This window comes from Rhinatrema bivittatum, chromosome 14 (assembly GCF_901001135.1).
Source record: "Rhinatrema bivittatum chromosome 14, aRhiBiv1.1, whole genome shotgun sequence".
In the NCBI taxonomy this organism is placed as follows: domain Eukaryota; kingdom Metazoa; phylum Chordata; class Amphibia; order Gymnophiona; family Rhinatrematidae; genus Rhinatrema; species Rhinatrema bivittatum.
In genome coordinates, this window is record NC_042628.1 from 11,413,644 (window position 1) to 11,437,364 (window position 23,721).

Sequence of the window (23,721 nt, forward strand, 5' to 3'; positions counted from 1 at the left end):
AGGTCCTCGAACTTCACTTGGATGAGCCAATCGTCTCGATACGGATGTACCAACACCCTCTCCTTTCTGAGGGCTGCTGTTGCCACCATTACCTTGGTGAAAGTTCTCAAAGCCATAGCTAGACCGAATGGGAGAGCGCAAAATTGAAAATGCTTCCCGAGAATCATGAATCTGAGGTATCTCTGATGATCCCAGCGGATTCCAATGTGCAAATTCACCTCCATTAGATCCAGGGAAGCTAAAAACTCCGTTTCGCACCGCCACTATGACAGACCTGAGAGTCTCCATCCTGAAATGGGGATCTTTGAGAGCCACGTTCACCTTCTTCAAGTCTAGAATTGGAAGAAATATCTCTTCCTTCTTCAAGCACTACAAAGTAAATGGAATACCGTCCCGTCCTCCTTTCCTCCTGGGGGACAGGAACAATGGCCCCCAGTTGTTTGCTTTGATATGGCACAGATCAGGGCACCCACTTTGGGGAAATGCAGGCGTTCTCTGGCCTTCGGATCCAGTGGGTACAGAGCTTCCAATGCCAAACCTCCTTTAAAACTGGCTTCTGGGATTTCCCACTCCAGGTCAATCAACTCCTGGATGGCTTCCAGCATCAGGAAATAGAAAGAGACTTTCCATAGAGACACCAAGATGGAATTCCTCTTTGGTTCCAACATAGGGTCTGGGCCAAGAACTTCCAGAGTCTTCAGGGTCTGGGAGACCAGGGCCAGCAATTCATCTCTGTGGAAAAACCATTGCAAAGTCTGGTATGGTTCCAGGCCTGGAGGGATTTCCCTGTCCTCCAATGAGTCTGCATCCCTATTATCATCCGTGGTGTCTGAGTCCCTGACAGAGAGATCTTGGTGAGGCGAGGCATGCTGATAGGGCTGGGAGGACGAGGCCTTCCCAGCTGAGGCTCAGACCAGGCAGGGGCAGCAGCTGACAGTGCTTGAATGCCCTGAAAGAATTCCACCCAAGCAAAAGGTCGCCGGGTCTGTACCTAGCCCAGGAGGAGCTGGGGTAGGGGCCTCTGAACTGCCCTCTCCCGGGGAGGATGCAGCCCTGATATTGCTCAGATCTGGGGTGTTACCAGATAAGGTCGTGGCTGACCCATCCTCCGACTGGGAGGGGCCGGGCTTGGAGAAGTTCTGAGAGTCCAGCCCTCCCTGGGCTTCCTCAGTGCTGACACAGGGAGGATTCTAGGTCAGACTGTGCAGCCCTAATATGGCAGAGAGTGTCACTTGTGCTTCTTTGTTGCAGGAGCCATAGTTAACTCTAACTTGTGCATTCAGCCTGAACTCGAGCTCGCACAAATCTGCCCCGATGCGCTTAAGTATAAGCATCTGGTTGTGTGCGAATGTATGCATGTACTTATGCACGCGGTTGTGCGTGCATTAAGTGTACAACAGGGCTAGGCCGGCCTGCACCACGCGTACCGATGGTCAATGGGGGAAATGGCGCCGCACCAAAGCGCACGCAAGATGGCGCCGCCTGGCCTGCCATGTGGAGAAGCGGGGCCTAGCCCATTGGGGGGCTGCTCAACCTGCTCAAAAAAACTCCCTTCCCTTGCCCCAACGGGATCGGGAATGTCGTCGGTACGGTGCACTGAGCAAGGAGACCGGAGGAAAGACTTACCGAAGCCCTTGCACGTCTCTGAATCGGAGGAGTTCTTTACTTACCTGGGCTCAGTGCTTACCAGCTGAGTACAGAGACTGTCTCCGGCTGCAGGGGGGAGAGGGCATAGGCTGTCACCGCTGCACACGGCTTCCTGCACCCGCTGCCTTTCAGCTGCTTCTGCAGCAAAGTCCATGTCAGGAACCGGCTACCGGACCAAGGCACACCACAGAGGGATCTCAGAAATCGCCTCAGGAATTCTCAACTGGGCGAGGGACCATTAGGTATCACCGCGGGAGAGTGGGGCTCAATCCTTCTCCAATTTAAAGGTAAAATTTTAAGGCAAAAATTCTCTCTAAAGAGTACTGTGTTCCCAATAGGGAAGGCACAATCCACATCTGCTAGGAGACGGAGAGAGATACTGAAGGGCTGAGGTCACTGCAGGGGTACTTCTAGGGTGACATCAGCTTTGAAACCCGACTCCGTCTCCATCTGCTAGCAGGGGAACATAAACCCATTGGTCCTGAGTCCATCTGGCTACACGCTAGGAAATTGGAATATAGGTTCACACCAGGTGGCTACTAGACTGAGGCACTCTACTGAGGGAGGGTCCACATGGTATCACCTCAGGAGGCAAGCGGTGCTACACTGACATCTCCTTTCCAACCTTTTTTTTTTTAAACTCATAGGCAATCCCCGAAGGGAAATGCAAGTCCACCATCTGCTGGAGACAGAAAATACTGGCAGGCTGATGTCGGGGCAGGACAATGGCTGTGATGCCCGCCTTTACGCTGTCTCTGTCTGCTGGCAGAAGTGCATAACCCACTCATTGGGATTGACCTACCCTAACGCTAAGGAAAAAAAAATTAACTACACCTTAGTGAGGTATAGCTATATTTTTGCGATACTATCCCATGTATGTGCATACTTTAGCTTCATTTGTTTGTTATTAAAACTGGCCATTAGTGTGATAACCACCATGTTTGTGTGTGTTAGCAACAGATATTAACACACTTTAGTACATTCACTCCATACTTTGTTTTAATGCATTGTCCCTATAGTAAACCAATAAAGCTATTAATGCTGCAGTTTGGTTCCTCCTGGGGGAGGGAGGAACATTAAGATGGAGTGGTACCCCATTTCAAACATCTTTCCCAGTGACATAAAATGGGAGAAATCCTTTAGTACATCAATTCCTTAATATTTAAATTCAAGCTTATGGAGGGCAATTAGACAAATATATGTTAAGGAAAAGCCCTTAAATAAGAAAGGAGACTGTCACTTGGTCCTCTATCCGCTGGGTGATCTCAATGCTTCCTCTTTGTGACAATATTCTCTTCCATCTAGGACATGCACACAACTAACTTCACATCTACTCCAACAAGTATCAATTATTGACAGTCAGTGTCAGCTTAGTCAATCAAATGTTCCCCAAAAGGCACATAGTCCTTGAAATACTATACAGCAGGAATGGCCAATCCTGGGTCCTTGAGAGCCACAAACAAGCCTGGTTTTCAGGACATCCACAGTGAATATGCATGAGAGAGATTTACATATAATGGAGGCAGTTCATGTCAATCTCTCTCACTGTAGATATCCTGAACACCAGGCCTGTTTGTAGCTCACAAGGAACAGAGCTGGTCACCACTGCTCGAGAGGTATAATCTAACAGAAGCGACGGCTTCAGAATGGAATCTGTCCCAGCCAATCCAATCATACATATGCGATGTACCTTTCATTTCTACCACATCAACCGGAACTTGTTTCTCTCTCATCCGGAAGATCTCAAAATTGGTCACCACACCCTATCAAACAAAAAAAAAAAGACGAGTGTTTTACTTCCAGCCTGAAGTATCTGCATTATTTTCAGAACAGCAGCTATTATGCAAGCTGCTTCCAAACAGAAAAGCGAAGACAATTTACCTAGCGCAGTGACAGAGAAGGCGCTGCACTGTTAGCCGAGAGCATTGGGGAAAGGGCTGGCATGTTTCAAAGTGGAACCAACACAGACAACTACTGATGTCGGCAATGTACAACTTTACCAGGATTAATCAGCTTTGATACCCTACGGCAACATACCTGTGTACCTTTAGGCGTCCTGTCTACCTTTACACACAGGTAATCTCCATTCTTTTGCCAGTGGAGCTTGCAGTCTACTACGTTGAACAAGTTACGCACTCTGATTTCCTGTCTGGATGGAAGCTGCATCAGAGTCACTCTAGCTGGGATGTCTTTGTCCTCTGGTACCCAGAATGCAATGATATTCCCCCCCGGAGACCATGAGAAATCCCTAGATGGGAGAGGAAAGGAAAGATGATGAGATGTTCAAACCTCTCGTATTGTGCTGCTACTAATCATCACTTTTATGGTGCTACTTAACATGTGGAGCACTTTACAAATATACATGCAGGACAGTTTATGTTCCATAGAGCATACAAACATACAGGACAGAAGAAGAGACTCTGGGGATTTCATTAAGAAAATAAGGCTGCGAGCGGGAGCATCAGGGGTTAAGATTTAAAAGCAGCTTCAAAAAAGGTAGTTTTTAAATTGGATTTGAAGAAGAACAGAGAAGTGTGATGCTTCAACTTAGGAAACCTATTCCAGGCAGATGGTGCAGTAACACAGAAAACACAGAATCGGTTATTGGGGGTAGAGGAGGACGACAGAGATAAGAGCAACTTGATGAGCAGAGTTCACAAGGAGGGGTGTAGGAAGAGATAAGAGATGTCATGAGAAGCAGTAGAGTGAAGGCTCTTGGAGTAAGAGAAGCTTGAACTGTATGCAGAAACAGATAGTAAGCCAAGGCAGTGACCTGAGAAGAAAAGCTACTGTCCAAAGATAAGCTGTGCAGCTGAATTTTAGCAGTGTTGTGTACAGGAGAGAAATTGAAGATGACCCTATGGTTACAAGCTGAGGGGGCTGGGAGGATGACCACATTATCCACAGAAACAGAGAAAGAGGGAAGAGAAGGAACTCTGTCTTGGCGATGTTGAGTTTAAGATGGCAGTGGGACATCAAGGCAGCAATATGAGATTTTGGACAATATTCCTGATAAAAATTTCTGGTGTAGATAGGTAGATCTGGGAGTCAGCAGAAAGATGGTACAGAAGGCCATGGGAGGTTTTCAAAAATCAAACTTCTGCAAAAAGAGATGAGGCAAATGAAATTTCAATACCTTAGGTCAATAGTTCTCCAATCAGAGGAGGGCTGGGATAGATGCTGGGCATGAGATAAATGAGCTAGAAAGTCTGAAAGACACAGCCTTACACGCTACACTATATTCAGCATGGTGTATATAAAGCAACAAGAAAAACATGATCAGAGTAATAAGGAGGGACAAGAACTAGACAACTATATAAGTCTTTGCACGAAATATCAGAGGACAGGAATGGTAATCTCACTATTATACTTCTTGCTTAGAATGGAGAAAGAGCAAGGGTTTTTTTTTCTGCGTTTTCCACCCTAATGTGCTCTCCCTTTCTGAAGGAGAAAAGGAAACCCCCACATGTTTAGCAGTCTCCGGATTCAGCAGAGGACATGAGGGGAAATGGAAAACTTGAGGCAATAGTTTTGATTCCAGCTCTTGACATCAGCGCCAATATATAGGCTTTTAGCAGCAAAAACAGGTACAAGAGGACAAGTACTCACTTTATCCCTGTGATTTTCAAGCTTTTTTTGTCCAACAGACCCATGGACTGCAAAGAAAAAACAAATAAGAAAAGGCTTTAAAATTTGCATTTTCCACTCGCATTTTCCTTCCCAAATGCCCCAAAGGCAGGAGCTCAGAATCCATTTCGTACATTAACCAGGAGCCTACAGCAGAAAATACCATCTGAAGTGAAGATTTTAATTCTGTTTGTCCCATTTGTAATGTCAGATAGCGGCCTAATAAAATATTTTACCAAATCAGAAAAAGAAAGCATGCAGGATGTGGTGCAAATCCTCTCTGTAACTGCACAATCCCATGAGTAACAGATAAGGCATCAGTGACCCTGTCCCTAGTAATAAGTGAGCTGTGGTCCAGTATGCAAGAAAGTGGCAGTAGAAATACACCAAAGGATAAAAGTGTCCACGTGTGAGGCAATCTTTATGAACTCCAGGGCACCACTGTTATGTAATGGCCAAATTCATTTTTCTGATTTTCTCACAATTTATGATGCCAACCTCCCCTTTAAAAAAAAAAAAATTGTGCCGGGGGCTTGCCCAATAGCTGTGCCGTGTGCTGCGCCACGTCCTGCCAAGCGAAGGGACCCCAGATCCATTCCTTGCTTGGGCCTTCTGTACCCCAAAGTTGTCTGGGGCTTCTGCAGAGGAAACGTTCACAGCCTTGGGGAAAGAGGTCATCAATAAGGGTGAGATCTTTTGGTGGGATTTAGAGCCCTGGTGTACAGCTCCCAGCCTCAGGACCGTTGCTGCAATGACCAGACTTGGAACAGTGGGAAGGTCTACTAAGAGAGAGGAAGAAATCACTGGGTGGCTGTGAATGAAGACTCATGGGGTCAGGATCTCAGCCCTCTTTCTGACTGAGCTGGAAGAAAAAGGAGAAAGGAGACCTACTGGTAAAAAAAAAAAAATTATAATTAAAAAAAAACCTCTGCCATAAAGCCAGGCATTATAAAGGAGGTGAATAAATGTTAAACAGACTGATCCTGGTACGTACAGGGAACGATGCCCATTTCTACTTGGTATACTCCTAAATTTTCTAACAGCATTGACTGTTTTCAACGAATGATGCAGAATCAAAATTATGCTAATTGAAGCAAGAGACTCTGCCGCAGCACACAAGAAACTGGTTCAGTGAATGGCATCACCACAGTTGTTTCGATCTGTATGAACTTTGCTGCCGCTGCACAGAGGAAACCGAAAGTGAAACAGGAAATGGAAACAGGCCGAATCAGAAAAACACGCGGGAGAGCTGGCGAGCGCCCGCTCTCCCGATGCGCGCACAGGCCACTCTCCTGGGCGCGCGATTCAGGAGGGTGGCCTATGCAAATTAAGGCCCGCGGTAAAAGGAGGCGCTAGGGACACTAGCGTCTCCTTTTTGACAGGTGCGGCGGCTGTCAGCGGGTTTGACAGCCGACGCTCAATTTTGCCAGCGTCTGTTCTCAAACCCGCTGACAGCCACGGGTTCGGAAAACAGACGCCGGCATAATTGAGCGTCCGTCTTCCGACCCGCAGGCCGATTTTTAATTTTAATTTTTACTTTTTTTTTTTTTTTTTTTTTTTACTTTTGGGGCCTCCGACTTAATATCACCATGATATTATGTCGGAAGGTACACAGAAAAGCAGTTTTTACTGCTTTTCTGTACACTTCCCCGGCGCCGGCAGGCGTTACTTTCTGTATCGCACGGGAATAACTAATAGGGCCATCAACATGCATTTGCTTGTTGCAGGCGCTATTAGTTTCGGGGGAGGGTTGGACGCGCGTTTTCGACGCGCTATTACCTCTTACTGAATAAAGGGTAAAGCTAGCGCGTCGAAAACGCGCGTCCAAATGCGGGTTAACAGTGCGCTCCACCGGCGCGCACTGTACTGTATCGGCCTGCAAGTTTGCTTTCTCAGAACGGGTTCAGAAATGTAAGTGCATTTCATAAACAGTTTAAAGCATTCTATTTATTTATTTAAAAAGCATTTCTTAATCGTTCTTCCAGATTTAAAAAAACATAAAATTGCACAAAATTCTCAATTTCACTTTCCTCCACAGGATAGCAACAAAAAAAGTAAAAAAAAGAAAACTGAGCAACTGATTTATCACGAAGGGATTGATTTATCAAACGTTCATCCCAAAGGCAAAGAATGAGAAAAACATCTGCAATAAATCAGGCTTTTAAACTGTAAGCGTCAGCCACTGCAGTGCGAAATACCAAGACTACACCACCTTCAAACTAATACCAAAAATAATGTAGGAAGTAGCCAAGTGGGTAAAGCAATGGTTGTGAATCAGGGAAGCCAGAGTTCAAATCCTGCTGATGCTCCCTGTGACCTTGGGCAAGTCACTTCACTCTCCACTGCCTCAGGGGCCTCATTCACTAAGCATTTTTCCCCTCAGACACAGAATGGCAGAAAATCTTTAGTAAATCAGGCCCCTAAGATTGTAAGCCCTCCAGGGACAGGGAAATCTTCCTTTATATGGGAAGTCTTCTCTCAGCCCATGCGAGAAGAAAAGCAGCCATGGCACACAGAGAGCCCCAGGAAATTATCAGAGGGAGATACTGTGAGCTGTGTTAAAATGAGAAACCAAAATTATTGGAAAGGAGGCTCATGGACTTTAAGGAGGGTTTTTGTATTATTTTGGGACCTTTTGTGGCTGGTGAGCCAATTCAAAGCAGATTACATTTAGGCACTATAGGTTTACTTACAGGTGTTTCATAAATGCTGAGGGTGTCTAGGGTCATTCGAGCAAAGAATTTACCGTCATGGCTCCACCTGTAGGGAGAATCGAAGACAATCATTGCAAAGCTTTCAAATAAACCCAACCAATTATAAACTGAAATCAATGTTATTACAATGCAACCTACTTAAAGATAGGCCAATGGGCCGAGCTTTCACAATGGAATCCTCTCCTCTTCTGTCCAGTAAGGGTATCCCAGATAATGATGGCTTGGGGGTCATCCTTGGTGTCCATTAGAGGGCTAAATGTTACCAGATACCTAGAGGAAGAAACAAATAGAGCACTGATGCAGCCCTCTCCTGCGGAAGTATAACCAATCACAATATACAATGCCAAGTTAAAAAAAAACAAAACAGGAATCAAAGAAAGAGCGCTCTCCATGTTCACTGTCACCATACTGGGCCGGAGATACTTTCTGGAAGTTTAAATAAAGCATGCCAAACGTTTCACTATTCTTGTGCATAGCTTTTCAGGATACAAGTGCCCTCACAGATTCTAATAATACACAATCCAAGTTACGTCAGCCATATGTAGTAAGGTATAAAAATAAAACAGTTGCATAGCACGTGCAGCAGAGAAAGCTTTTTATTATTCTATAAAGCAGACTATATTCCCTGGTGAATAAAGCAAAAGTGTTAATGAAAAATCATGAAAGTGAATTTCCTAAGCAATGTGTCCCCCAAAAAATATAAATTTGCAAACCACAAGACATCATTTCATTGTTTGACGAACTTAACGTAGCAGATCAGAAACCGTACCTTTCACATGGTGAGAAGTCAATGAGTTGCACCCCTTGATGGCTAAACCTCTGAATCTGTTTGAATTTCTCTCCACCCCACAGTGCAATCCCTCTCTGATGAAATGTGGCCAGATAAGTACCTCTGGGGGACCAACGCACGTATGTCTCCGTCCATCGCTGCAAAAAAGGCAAAGCACAAGTCAGACACAGAATTCCTCATAGAACCTCTTCGCTCATCAAGATCATGCAGTTCATAAGTTGTCACATCCCTAAATATAGACTGTTCATACAAAATACAAACATGTTTATAAAAACCTTTTCTGTAATAAAGTTTCTAACTCTAGAATGTTTTTATTTCTCGCTGAGAGGTATATCAGATATAACAAACCTAAAAGTAATGGATAGCTTCACTGATATGAATGGGATGTTCCAATCAGGTCTATTTTCTCAGACATGCTCTCTTCTAATGGAGAAATTACTTCCCTGATAATTTCGTTTTCCTTAGTGTAGACAGGAGGACTCGGGACCTGCTTGAGGAAGACTATTTGTCATTTGGAAAGAAAGCCAAAAACTCTTTTCACAAGCCTTTAGTCTCTTAATCAGTAATTGATTTGAGGCCAATATGCCTGTGCTGGAAAGAGCTTTTTAATATTTCATTAAAATGTTAGTACTAAAGTTTTATATTGCTATGATGATTTGCTTATGTCTGTATTGTTGGGTGTTAGTTATTGTATTGCACACAAGCCACGAGTCCCTGCAGAGTTAACAATATAAATGGGATTCCTGAGACATGGGAGATAAATTGATATGCCCAAGGTTATAACATGTGTCAGAGGCAGAGGCAGGACCTGAACCTGGATCATCTGGTTCTCAGTCTATTTTAAACACTCCAAATACTACATGATGAATGTCGGTAAATAAAAACCAATAAATAAACCACTAGGCCATCCACGCCTGTGTACAAAAATTTCACTTTTTCTTGTTTTGATCAGATGTGAAGGGGGAGTGGCACTAGCATTTTGCTGCTAGTGATTCATCTGTCAGATGATAAATGAGATTAACAATTGTACAGTGGTAAGAAATTATGTTTTAATTTAAGGCACTCAAGTCAAGGGGGCAGAGACTAAGACTGGCGAAAGCACAGAAGATAGCGGAAGGTGTGCATAGGTGAACACCATAAAAGGGGACACTAGCAAGAAACCTCCAGGTAAAAGTCGAAGTGTGGATTAAATGCACATCTGTGAGAAAAAAAAGAAAGGAGTCATATCTCCCTTGTACTTCCTACCTGTTCCTGCCTACCAAAAACCTTTTTTTTTTTTTTACAAACTTTACTGCACTAAAAGCAGCCTCACTGAGAGATTCCTCTCCTAGCACTGAAGAGAGCTGTCCAGCTCAATTCAGCAATTAAACAGGAGAGGAAAGTGAGGAGACTAATTTGGGAGCCAACTCGCGACAGGGAGGGATCCGGACCACCGGATGTGCACCTCACGGTTACTTCGGGGTATGGATGTACACAAAAGGGTCACCGACCCCCAGCCCCCACCACCTCAACCAGACAGGTTAGGGGCTCCTCACGAACAACCCCACACCCCCTGGGAGGAAGGCTCAACTTAAAATTAAAAAAATCAACCAAAAAGTTACTAAATCAGACTGCAGGGTTCAAGCATCAGTCCTGCACTGCTGGGAGACAGAGAACTGCAGGGGGCAGCAGCAGATATAAAGCAGTGTCAGTTTTGCTTTCTCTGTCTCCGCCTGCTGGAACAGATGTATGAACCCAGGAGTCTGGACTGATTCGGTATGTACAGGGAAGTAAAATTACAATAAAATTACAAATATTTCTAATCTGATCTCTCTATATTAAGACAACTTTGTCATCTGATTTTTTTTCTCTGGACAATAATTAAAGTTACAGGGAAACTCCTGGGAGAACCTAACAAGTCAGCAAATTTCCTAAATGGCTTTTGCATCTACCTTTTAATCACCAAACAATTCCTCTCCTCCTTTTGTTGAAACTTCTCAGATAAGGTATTTTTAGTTTAATTTCATTATGCCGATACAACCTTGTGCAGAAAAAAGGATCCAATTATCAGAAACACAGAAGGCACTGAGGAGATGCACAGCAAAAGGCAAATTTGTTTAGTTCTGTGAGCAATGCTGATGGCTGGCATTCAAGTATCCTAAGCTCTGTACCATCATCCTCTGCAGACAAACTAGGAGAAGACTCCCCCACCCTCAATTCCTGTACAGAATTCTTTTCTGCTCATTCCTCAGGACTACTCACTGCTCTCTCCTCAATTGAGACGGGCTCTTTAGGGTCATTCCAGAAGATGGTAGTGCGATCGCCGGACTCAAAGATAACACTGTACTGATCTCTACAGTCAGCATCTTCCAGCCAATAGCGCAAGTTCCCCTGGTAAGGAAGAGAAAGAATTTGGTCAGTGAAATTCCTACTGAAATTATCTGATTCAAAATGTACTCTGTTTTAAAATTCCATCAATCTATCCCTACATATCCTAAACAATTTTTCAATCAGTTGCACGCTCAACTGAACTCTTCAGCTCCTCCTGTGAAGGAATTGCTGTCACCAGCGGTAACCCTTAAGACCACTGTACCTTTATCCACACCTACCCGCTTTACGGGTGAAGCCAAGATGTGCAGAGGGTTTGTTAATCAATGCAGCATGCATTTTTCATTACAGCCTACCCTCTTTCCCTCTGAAGCTTCAAAGACCACCTACATCCTGTCGTTCCTAGAAGGACGAGCCCTGGCCTGGGCTTCACTGTTATTCCTCTCTCTTTTTTTCATTACAGTGGCTATGGTCGTGTGAATGAATATTTTTCCTTATTGGCCTTAAATATGGAGAAATGAATCTCCATACTGGGTATGAGCTTTTCCACATGGAGAGGAGAGTTAGGTTGTGCTGCAGATTTCGATGAAGAATTTAGGATAACTAATAAAAAACAAATTTGCCATATTCTCTCACAGTAAATCCATGAACAGCATAATTCTTCCTTAAAAAGTGTTTTGGCATCAAACGAGCAGTGAGAGTAAACATTCTCAACCCAAAAATCAACCCAAACAATTTCTAAAGGAGAAATTACTTACCTGATAATTTTGTTTTCCTTAGTGTAGACAGATGAAATCAGGACCAATGGGTTTATACTCCCCTGCCAGCAGATGGAGGCAGTCAGGTTTCAAAGCTGACGTCACCCTAGATTCACCCCTGGAGTGACCTCAGCCCTTCATTATTCTCTTCAAAAGCCACTGTGGACGTACTATCGAAAACACTTGATTAAAAACTGATCTCAACCAAACAAACACTGAATCCTAGTAACATTATAGATTCCCTGATCTAGGGCCTGGCTGATGGCTTATCTGTTATCTCTTCGAATCGATATCTACTCCACAGGGGGGAAACCTTGTCACCATTCTTAGGGCAGCCGTGGGTGGGATGCTGAGTCCCTCTGTCTACACTAAGGAAAACAAATTATCAGGTAAGTAATTTCTCCATTTTCTAGCTAGAAGGACTCAGCACCAATGGGATGTACAAAAGCTACCACCGATCAGGGCTAACACTGCCCTTACTGGCTGGACCTACACTTTGGAATTCTCTCTCGTAAAATATCCGATTCTTAACAACTAAAGATATCAAAGGAGCTCTGAAAACATTTTTTCACAATTGTTTTCTCTTTACCCCCATTTAAGTCTCCCCTCATTGAGGCAGTCGCCATACAGAATTGAAGGTCCTCATTTCTCTCCAAATGACCTTTAGAAGGCTAGAACGTAAGCAGGAAAATATAGCTGTGGGTTTTTAATTTAATAATCTGATCGCAACATCATAAGATTTCTGTTTTTTTCAATTACCATTGCTGTTGTTTTATATAGATTATGCATGTGAATACTTGCTTTTATGCTAGTAATGTTGTAACCTGCCCTGAACACTGGAGGGCGTGGGCTAAAAATAATTTTAAATTAATTAATTAATTCCATATATATCATGTTCTGACATTTCAAGAGAACCTCTGCCTTAGGACACCTGAAAACGACCGACCAAGAGCTTGATATGATAAACGCCTTTTATCCAAAAAGACACCATAACTATCTTAAACCAATCACACTGCAGAGTGAAACCATATGATTAACCCAACCCCTATATTTATCAAAACATCATGTTAATTAAAGTGACCCTCATTATTTACAAAGAATATTCTTTAAATAAAGCTTAAGTGGAACAAAGAGGTCCCAGATTTTGAAATCAAAATTATCAAAAAAATCCATTAATGTAAAATAGACCACTCAGTTCAGTGTTTATTTAGATTGTAAGCCCTCTGGGGATAGAGAAATACCTACAGTACTTGAATGTAAACAGATGTGATATCTAAGATCGAATGTCAGTATAAAAAAAAAATATCCAACATTGTTTCAAGTATCTGAGTTTACAGTCCAAATCACCCGCCTACCCCATAATCTTATTTTAAAACTGTCCAAAATACTCCATCTGCTGTAGGGGTGGTTGTTTTTGAAAGATTCACCATTGATGCCTCCTGATGGGATGTAGATTACACAGCTATGAAGTTGTATCATTCTTTTTCAAAAATTCTACATATCTTGTTAATGTACAGTAAGTCACAAGGACAAGCCGCCACATACACAACATACGGTATGTACTGTTGCAAGAACTGTTGACTTTAATATTGATTTGTTCCTGATTTTTAAATGTCAAAATGGCTCTTGTGGTAAATATGATTGAACCAATACGTCTTGAAAAGTCTAACCCTGCTTGAAAGCAAGTCTACAGAGAGATTGAACAATGAATAAACGAAGAGTGGGCCAAGAATCAATAATACCTCTTAACAAGTGTGCTTGTTTTGAAAAAGATAGCACAAAAACCTAATTCTTTTCATTGGAAGAACATTTTTATATCAACAATAAATTCCAGTTGCTATAGAGAACTCTTTTGCAGGCTTGTTTAATGCAATGCAAAGGATAATTCTATTTTTTTTTTGTAATTTAAAATTTATTGACCATAACAGCAAGAAAATAAAATAACATTACAACAGCAGCCTTTAGGCTAATGTAATAGTTTATGGTACAATTTCCATGTATTCATCCCCTTCCCTCCCATCCCCTGTGGCAATACTATAAGTACCCTTCAGCAATAAATGTCATATCAAATGAAATAGCATATAGAGGAGTCTAACATATATAAACACAATATAATATGCAAAATCAGGGTTGATCTTCTTTCAACCACTTTGATATATGTTCCCATTTCTTGTTACATTTCTCCAGGCCATCATGTCTCAAAGCTCTAAGATGACCAAGAAAATATATATTATGCAGTTTCTTATGCTCTTATGTACTACTTCTATAGGTGGACAAGACGTTTGCTTCCAATGTCTCTCTAGGGATAGTCTAGCCACTAGCACAATTTACAATATTAACCGCTGAATTAAACCAGGTACATCAGGAACTGGAATACTCACTAAATGGTATCTGGGATCCTTGAGTATCACTTGCATACGGGCCGATACAGTAAAAAACACGGGAGAGCGGGCAAGTGCCCGCTCTCCTGTGCGCGCGATACAGTAAATACATTTATTTAAATTAGGCCCGGCGGTAAAAAGAGGTGCTAGGGACACTAACGCGTCCCTAGCGACTCTTTTCGGACAGGAGCAGCAGCTGTCGGCGGATTTGACAGCAGACGCTCAATTTTGCTGGCGTTGGTTCTCGAGCCCGCTGACAGCCACGGGTTTGGAAACTGGACGCCGGCAAAATTGAGCGTCCGGTTTTCAACCTGCGAGCCTATTTCAAATTTTTTTTTTTTTTTTAAACTTTTGGGAGCTCCGACTTAATATCGCCATGATATTAAGTCGGAGGGTGCACAGATCAGCTTCCCATGACATTGTATGCTTCAGCCTAGCTAGTGACTTTCCAGTTAGATTCTTATGTATTTTAGACATTATCTCCTTAATCCTCCCATTACCCATAACACAGACTGGACTTTAGAAAGTGCTTAAACAACACAGCTGAATATAGAGGTATAGATATTTATCAACAAGATTATATTTATCCCTAAACACTGCAAAAGCAACAGGGGAATGGTTAATCCAGAGATGCTCCAAAGACTGTAAGCCTAAAATATCCCATCTGATAAAATCGATTGCGTGCAGTCCAGGAGGGAAGTCTTTATTAACATGTAAAGGAGTCTTAAAATAAAAACACTCTCTAAGCCCTATCAATGAGTCATTCCAGCTATTCTGATAAAAAAAAACAAAACCAACCACCACTGTGCCATTATCAAAGCTTGATTCTTACATTCAGCAACAGAAGATCATAAATGCTCCATGGTTTAAACGCTGAGATTGAATGGTCTTTTTTATTCATGGATTTTTTGATAACAGCTATGATTTCAAAATCTGGGACTTTTGTCCTGTTTAGGTTTTATTTAAGGGATACCGAAGGTCACTTTATCTTGAATTTTTTTTTTTTTTTTAAATATAGGCGCTGCATTAATTACTGTATATAGGTTCATTCAGCAGTGAGATTCTGTGATTGGTTAAGACAGTTATGGCGTCTTTTCTGGATAAAAGGTGTTTGTCTTATCAAGTTCTTGGTCAGTCTTTTTCAAGTCCCCCGAGGCAGAGGTTCTCTTGAAACATGGAAGTTGGGACCTGATACATTTGGAATGTTAAAGAGCCACTACAAATGGTGAATTGGTTTCCTAAGGAGTCACTAAAGCCTTTTTTTTTTGGCTGGGCTCTTATGCAATTTAGAAAAAAAAAATTGAAAATTATGGGGCATATAAGGTACAGGACTCATTTTTGGATTGAGTGTTTATCCACACTGCCCATTTGATGCCAATTGTACATTTTTAAGAATGAAATGCCATTCATGGATCAGTATGAGAGCATATGGCAAACAGGGAAATGAGATGAGGAATTCCCATTGCAGCTGAACATCTGTCCCTTATCTGAAGAAGAGGCTTATGCGGTCTTAGTCTTAAAATCTTATGTACTTCAGCGCTTTTGCTGTTGGCCCTTGTAGATTTCATACCCTACAAAGACCTTGATCCTTAATAATGAATATCCGCAGCCTAGTTTGTCACCACTCTCCTTAGGAGTACTCTCAAACTCAACGTATGCTTGCCTGTTTGCCTCTGGCGAGTTGCTTTTCACTGTTGGCGAGAAACAGCAAACACTCCTGCCGCTACAGAAGTGCAAGAGGAAGGCAGCTGAGAGAACAGGATGGGCAGAGGCAGTGGGAATACTTCTTGCTGACCCGAAGCAGCACCGAGGTGGTGCAGGGCCATGGGGAACACTCATTCTCTCTCCTGCCAACAAGACGCAGCAGAGTGGGATCAAAGGAAAGCAGCAGAGATGAGCCGCAGGGAACGGAGGAGGTGGAAGAGTGCCAGGAAGCCAGGTTGGAGGGAGCTGGGCACCAGGAAGCCCCAACCCCTCTCAGAGGAGAAAAGCAGCAGGAAGTGTCTTGGGACATCAGATGCCAGCAAGGTCTTTGAGGTAGAGAGGGGTAAAGAGTGAGGAGAAAAGTGAGAGAATGGCACCTGACTGGGACAGGGTATGAGAGAAAGGCTGCAAGTAGATGGGGGAGGGGCGGCTCTTTCCAGAGAAGAAATGCACTCGCCATGCATCCCCATCCCCAAAACCAAATATATGGCAAGTGCATTTCATCTCTGGCCAGTAAGTTGTAGAGAAAATTTTTCAAGCCCTGCTATCATAGAAGATCACTGCATTTCCTGTAATCTGAACTTACAAAATCTTTGAATGGCTGTTTCTCTGGAATATCCCACTCGTCACTGACGACTATATACCTGCAACAGTAAACATATTTCTAAGCACATTTCTTGAAAGACTTGATGGTGAGACTTACAGCAGGCGACTAAAGCTTTTATAAAATGTGGGTATTAGGAAAAAAGAAAAAAGGGGAAAGAATTAATCAGAGTCAAACTCACTTGTCGAAATCTGTGAAGAGGTTCACCCGGAAAGTGTGCTGCTTGTCCAGCTTGTAGCCATCTGCATTTTTTACTGCATCCACGGCATGAGCTGGAGATGCATATTCCAAGAAAATATACCTATAATATAAGGTAGTCAGATTTAGGATCTTGGGTCTAACATCCCTTGCTGTCCACACACTCCATTTACATTTCAAGATTCCCTTAGCTCAACACAGTAGTAAAAACCATATTGGAGCTGAAAGTAATGAGCGCCAGACAAGTAACACGCAGTGGAATTTGTTGCTGGAGAATGGGTAAAGGCATCTAGCATAGCAGGGTTTAAAAGAGGTTTGGACAAGTTCCTGGAGGAAAAGTCTATAAACAGCTATTAGCCAGGTAGACTTGGGTAGGCTGGGAATGAGCAGCAAGAAATGAAGCTACTCTTTGGGATTTGCCAGGTACTTCCTAGTGACCGGGATCGGCCTCTGTCAAAGACAGGATGCTGGGCTCGATGGACCTTTGCTCTGATTCACCATGGCACATCTTATGTCCTTATGAGACATACTGAAGCTGGGAGTAACAAGCTGCAAACAAATATCAACTGTGTATCTCCAGTCATTTAGGCCAACACCCCACTTCTCTATTAAGGAGCAATTCTTGCTTGGCATGAGTTCTCTGTGGCAGATATAAACCCCAGAATGACATTCTAAAATGTGTGCAGGACAGAGATGCAAAGAACAATTAAGAAGGACAGACACATGTGGGGGTAGAGCATCTGCTCTTAGGGGCGGTATTTTAAAAAAGGCCCGTGGCGCCGCGGCTGCGCCTATTTTGCATAGCCCGCCTGCGCGTGTAAGTCCCGGGGCTTTCGAAACAGGGGCGGGAGGTGGGCGTGTTCCGGGGCATTTCAGGGGCGGGCCGTGGTGGCGTTTGGGGGCGGGGCCCAGGGGCGTGGGCACCCGGACCGGGGGTTGGTCGAGGGCCTCCGGACCACCCCCAGGGAACCAGAGGACCGAGCGGGGCTGCCGGCGTACAGGCGTAACGTTTGTCCGACAAAGGTAGGGGGGGGTTGGGGTTTTAGATAGGGCCGGTGGGGGGGTGGGTTAGGTAGGGGAAGGTTGGGGGGTAGGGCGAAGGAAAGTTTCCTCAGAGGCCGCTGCGAAATCGGAGCGGCCCTCGGAGGGAACAGGCAGCGTCGCGGCCTTGGGCTCGGCCGCACAGGTTGCACAATGTGCACCCCCTGCGCGCGTATCCAGTGTACTTTTGTTCGCGCCTGGTGCGCGAACAAAAGTACGCGATCGCGCAAGTATTTAAAATCTACCCCTTAGCGCACTGGTAGTAACTGCCACTCATTTCTTTCCAATTCTGACAAGCTTTGGCAAACAACAATGTGTGTCTGGCAAAAATAAAAAAAACTGTTTCAATCAATTTATGCTAAAGCTTGAGATTACACTCAAAACTTTACCAGGCACCACCCTGGAAACTGCTATTTTCACTCCTATCTTCCTTTATCCATACAAAGATTTAGAGGATGCAGGTTCCAATTTACACAACACAGGGAAGGTAATTTTCAAATGCATTTTCTCAGGCAAAACAGTGTTTCACCTGCAGAAATGGCCTTTTACAAAATGGCATATGCGAGTGAACTTGTGTGTATGTCTTGTATGTGTAAATTTATCCAAGTTGACCACAGGCATTCTTGAGAGTGGGGTCGGGGAGGAGTTTGCATCTACATACATATTTTTCCATTTAGCTTTGAAAACTGGTGTAACACTTGCATATTTGCTGTTACAAAAAGTAACCCATGTTGTGTTATACTTCCTCCTACATTAACACTCACCCTTTGGTCATCCCATCAGCTTCTGGATAAAAATCATTTGTGATTTTGCCAAACTTGGAGAAGATCTTATGGATGACATTCTTCAGCTTCTCAAGGCGGTCTGGCCCGACCTGGGGAACATTGTCCACCACAATCACCGAATCAATTCCATCTGCCTCCTGAGGTTGGTCTTTTAGAATATCACCCAGTAACTCTACAACAAAAACCTGCACACTCAGTATGATGTACTAGTTTGTGGGGAGTCTTGGGAAGGTGCACGTACTCAAAATGCCAAACTCCAAATCTTTATCTTAAAATCAGTAACTGTTTCTGTAACAAACAATTACTCCTTGATAAGAAGAGAATTTTTATCATGACTGGGACCTACCCAGTATGTCCATGCCAAACTTGAGGATATGGCCTTTATGATAGCTGAGTTCTGTTAATATGGACTGTAGCTTTTTAGCCAATATTAATAGAAAATAGCAAAATATTTAATATTTTGCTGCTGAACGCCAATTTTATTGCATTTTCTGCAAACACAAAATTACAAAAATCTATAATTATTGATTTAAAGTAGATGCTCAGGATCTGGAGAATAGGCTGTCTATACTTGTGTTAATAGGTGGATGGCATTTTCCTGTGCCTATTTTGCATTTCTAGCTAAAAAATAAATATAGTTTTCCTCCAAGTATTTATTTAATGTTTTGCCTTGGGTTTCACACAATATTTGCAAACAGGAGGTGCTAAAAGAACTTTTATAAAGGCAGCTCACAAAAAAATGTAGAAGAAGCTTTTCAAGTTTCTCACAGACTGATATTAGTTAGAATTTTTTAAATTATTAAAAACATGAAATTTGACATATCCACCCATCTTTAGTGATGGTAGATATGGTTTCAGTTTCTATCTACAAGAGATAATGATAAAAAGAAAAATCCAGCTGTTAGTCCACGTGAATGTGCAGAAATAAAAGATCAATACAAAATAAGGCAATATCTTCACTGGATTAACCTAATACAGGTCTTGACTAGCTGAGTTTTAAAGATTATACTGAAATGAAGTGTAAATCCTGTACACATCACACTGGAAAACAGAATGCTCCTATATAGGATTCACATATCCACAATAAACAACGGAATCTCCATCAAAACAACAACAACAAAACATTAAAATAAAGATTTGATGGATCAATATTGCCCAACCCTCCCCTGGAGACACACCCAGCCACAATGAATATGCATGAGATAGATGTGCATACCCAGGCTTTCCAATGTATGCAAATCTCTCTCATGCATATTTATTATGGATGTCCTGAAAACCTGACTTATTAGGTGTACCTCCAGAAGAGTAATGGAGTACCATTATTTTGCCTATAAAAAGCATTACTACTATTACTTAACAGTTCTAGTAATTTGTAATATAGTTTGTTATTACTACATTGCAATCTGCTTTGGGGTGTCAATGTAAAGCAGCATATCACTTTAATAATAAATAACACAAAATGTACATAGCGCTTTACCAATTAAGTAGCTGGAATAATCTTGTTTTTAATATCTAGTCAGTGAAAACACATTCAAATCATGATAGAAAGATTTCAGTTCTGAAATATTCAGAAACTTGTATAAACTGCAGGAGGAGTGTATATATATATATATATATATTTTTTTTTTTAGCAAATATTGTACCCTGTTCTATGAGCATTATTCTTAAGTGGTAACACCCAAAACGAGAACGTCAGACAAGCTAACATTCCTGGGCTAATAACTGAACCCCCAACATACATTAAATCCATTATTTTTACTGGACATTTTAAAAGCCTGTTTCAAACATTCGCTATGAAAAGATATAGCTACTGTAATGTATTTCACATCTGAAATAGTTCCACAGGTAAAATGAGGGAAATCTGCCTTGATTAGTCTTGGCAGTTCTTGCTTTTGAGCCCATATATACATTCAACATAAATGTAAGATAACTTACCATAAACAAGATACAAATGTTTACAAATGTGACATTTCATTTATAAGGATGTAAACATATTTCTTAAGTACAAAGATCCCACGAGCTTCGTTGCAAGCATAACAAAAGGATTAGTTGTTAGTGTGGCAAAAGCAGTGCTCTATTTGCTTTTTCATCAAATCTGGATACACTTTATGATCCAGTCATTTTACTGAAAAAACTGCCTCAGTTACCGTTATGCCCATAACTGCATGCTGTCTGGATTATTAAGTTTGTTTTTTGACACTGCTGGACACAGGTGTGTTGCTCACTGAGCTTTTTCCCATTATTATTGGCTTTACTCCATGATTTGTGAATTTTACAGTCCCTTGGTTAAGTATTATCAATAATCCATCCATACTCACATCACTCTTTCCCTATGCAGTAGAGAAAATGTCTTTAATATTTTAAACAGGTTTACCTTGGCATAAAATTAATAGTAGGTAGCAGTTAAGGTATTAGTGATGCGACATTGTACTTTGCACTGTACCGTTACCATATCTTACCAAACACAAATCAAAAGCATTACAATAAGACAGTTGGTAGCATTACAACTTCTTAAAGTTGATCACTGATCTATCATGAATAGAAAATACAAACTTCTGGTAATACAGAGCCAAATGGGGTGCAGGTGGAAAGATCTACATATAGGACACTGCATACATAGGAGTCCACCTTTTATCCTAAAGGACCTTGGTCTTATAGCAACAGGTGTTTGCCTTTCATTGTGAAACACAAGGAAACTCCCAATTTCTTCGGACTCTGAAAACCCTAGACGTGGCCTTTGCACAAAAGGCTCTGTGTGCACCCAGTTCCCTTCTCTGTTTTGAATCCCCCTCAAGTACTGACAACCTCCAGGAACGCCGCCGTGAAGCGAGGCGAGATACCCGCCCTGCCCCAGGACTGAAACGTCTTTTCATCCTGGACGGCCCAGGGAAAATACAATGGGTGTCTGCGGAGGGAGGCCGCACACAAGCCCACCCACACCAGCCGGAGGCGAGTGGGAGGCTGGCTGCTCCCAGGATGTGTCCCCGGCCTCCAAGTCGAAGTCAGGAGCCGGGAAAACCCGGAGCTGAGCCAGGACGACGCGTAACGAGGCCGCGCTCCGCACAGCCGGCCGCGACTAGGCCGCAGCGCGTCCTCCTCCTCCCGCCGGCCCCCGCAGCTCCGCGCGCGCCTCGGCCTACGCCCGCTGCGCCCTCACCTTCCTCGCTGATGTCATCCTCGAAGTCCTCCGGGTCGCTGAAGGAGATCTCCTCGGGGTCCTCGAAGTCCGGCCCGTCCGCCATGCTCTCGGTCTCCTGCATTGGAGGAGAAAGCGAGGCAGGCGCGGGCTGCGTCTCCGGCGCGCGGCAGTTAGCGCGGCTCGCGCGCACGGGCTCCGTCACTCCCCGGGGAAACGCAGGGCTGGGGCAACGGCCGACGGGACTGCACGAAACCCCGGGCGGCGCCGCGGCGAGCTCAGCGGGCCATGTGCGCTAGACCCGGCGCGAGACGGAAAAGGAATGTCCCACTTCCCGGTGGCGGGGGAGGAGTCCTCCCTTCCCCGGCAGAGCAAAAGGAGAGGCGAAGCGAACGGCAAACTGAGAGCTAGATTTTTTGTTATTATTATTTTAATTTGAACAGATTCAAATAAGTCCGTCTTTTAGCAAATGCGTAAAATAGCTTCTGATTTGGCGTATGTATTGTAAAGCAGAAGATGCACCCTATCAGTATGATAACATTGGTTTCCTCCAAAATGGAAGACTACGTGGAGCCCAGCTGACGGATTGGGTGAGGGCCGAACCGATAAGCAAAGCAGAGCGGATCGTCATCTTCTACGTGGGACCGTCAAAGAGGAAACCAATAACGCTTTATTAACCAGTTGTGTTGTTTTAACTTATAAATATTGTTTATGGTGAAGTAGAAATAATCTAAAAGAATTGCCTTGGGCAAGCAGCAAGTAACAACAGCATTTGCTTACTATTTAAAGGGTTTGCAAAAAGAATGTTTTTGGATCATATTTTAAGCTGCTGACCTCGGTCTTTTAAAGTTCCTCTGAGACACATTGTTGCTAAGTAACTAGCTAGTTTGCTGACATCGTCTTTCTAAAGGAACCAGTGGAGGGCACCCCATAAAGTAATAAACACCACAACTACATTACCTGTTTTGGGGCAGGTGCATTCCTCCTAGAATGTGTGCCGACTGGTTTAAGAAATGTTATTTCTCACATCACACTCCAGTCAAAGCCAGAGTGTGTTGATATAATTTCACTCTCCGCCACTTACAACTGATACTTTAATACCTTGGCTGGTACCTCATCTTAATGCAACAAAAATAAGTAAGAAATGAATTGCAGAGTAATTGGTATAAGTGCATTTTTCCCCTTAAAAACTGTTTTGTGCTAGTTTCATAATGGGAAAAACATTGTTTTTTCAATTTTGAGCTAGATCCATAAGTTTGCTAGAAAAACTTTTCAGTTTCTAGCTTTTATATGGATAGACCTAGTCTGAAAATGTGGTTGATGTAATTTCATAATGACAACGTGTACACACCTGACAGACAAAGTAGAAAATCAACTACTATAAATTAAAAGTGCCTTTTTCTTTAATTCTATTGTTGCGTTCATGTACAATGTTCTTGCTCCCAAGCATTTACAATTCAAGTTTTAGTATAAGAAAATTATTCTCTATGTGCTGTTATCAAGTATGTAAGTTACTACCGTAAGTATTTTGTGATTGGTTATCTTGGCTGTACCAGAGTGGGAAACAACGCATAGAGAATTTCACAAATAATGATGTAGAATCAGATGTACTAAGCATTTTATTCAGAGACAAAGGTCCCGATTCACTAAGACCTTTCTCCCATTTTGTGGCCATGGGAAACAAGACTGTAAAGGTGTAACCTATGGAGTAAATTAAATTTCCAAAGGCATTCTTTGCACAGATTGGAAATTTCTAAGCATGTGTGTGTGCGCGAAAGAGAAAAAGGTTGATTTTGTGTGAGTGTGAGAGAGGTGGTGGTGTTTCTGTGAGAGGGAAGTTGTGTGTGTGTGTTAAATTGAAGCTTTGTCTATATGTATATCTAAAAGAGCTTGAATTTTCATATGTGTGTTTGTTGATGACAGAGATACTGTCATTATTTATGTATCAGAGTGTGAGGCAGAAAGGGAATGTGTGTTTGAATATGTGTATACTGTATCTACTGATTTTGCTCCATGTGCATTTTCAACT

General features: G+C 42.8%; 1 protein-coding gene across 1 annotated transcript in view; it reads right to left on the reverse strand.

Moving 5' to 3' along the window:
* Positions 1-22,022, reverse strand: part of EIF3B (eukaryotic translation initiation factor 3 subunit B) — a 36,456-nt gene extending 14,434 nt beyond the window's left edge. Inside the window, exons 1-11 of the mRNA XM_029576587.1 lie at positions 21,714-22,022; positions 18,536-18,728; positions 16,714-16,833; positions 16,515-16,572; positions 11,020-11,148; positions 8,758-8,915; positions 8,127-8,258; positions 7,968-8,034; positions 5,257-5,303; positions 3,685-3,895; positions 3,338-3,410 (exon numbers count right to left, since the gene is read on the reverse strand). Coding sequence (XP_029432447.1) covers positions 3,338-3,410; positions 3,685-3,895; positions 5,257-5,303; positions 7,968-8,034; positions 8,127-8,258; positions 8,758-8,915; positions 11,020-11,148; positions 16,515-16,572; positions 16,714-16,833; positions 18,536-18,728; positions 21,714-21,816 — 1,291 coding nt within the window. The 5' untranslated portion in view covers positions 21,817-22,022. The remainder of the gene's footprint in view (positions 1-3,337; positions 3,411-3,684; positions 3,896-5,256; positions 5,304-7,967; positions 8,035-8,126; positions 8,259-8,757; positions 8,916-11,019; positions 11,149-16,514; positions 16,573-16,713; positions 16,834-18,535; positions 18,729-21,713) is intronic.
* Positions 22,023-23,721: the final 1,699 nt, after the last annotated feature.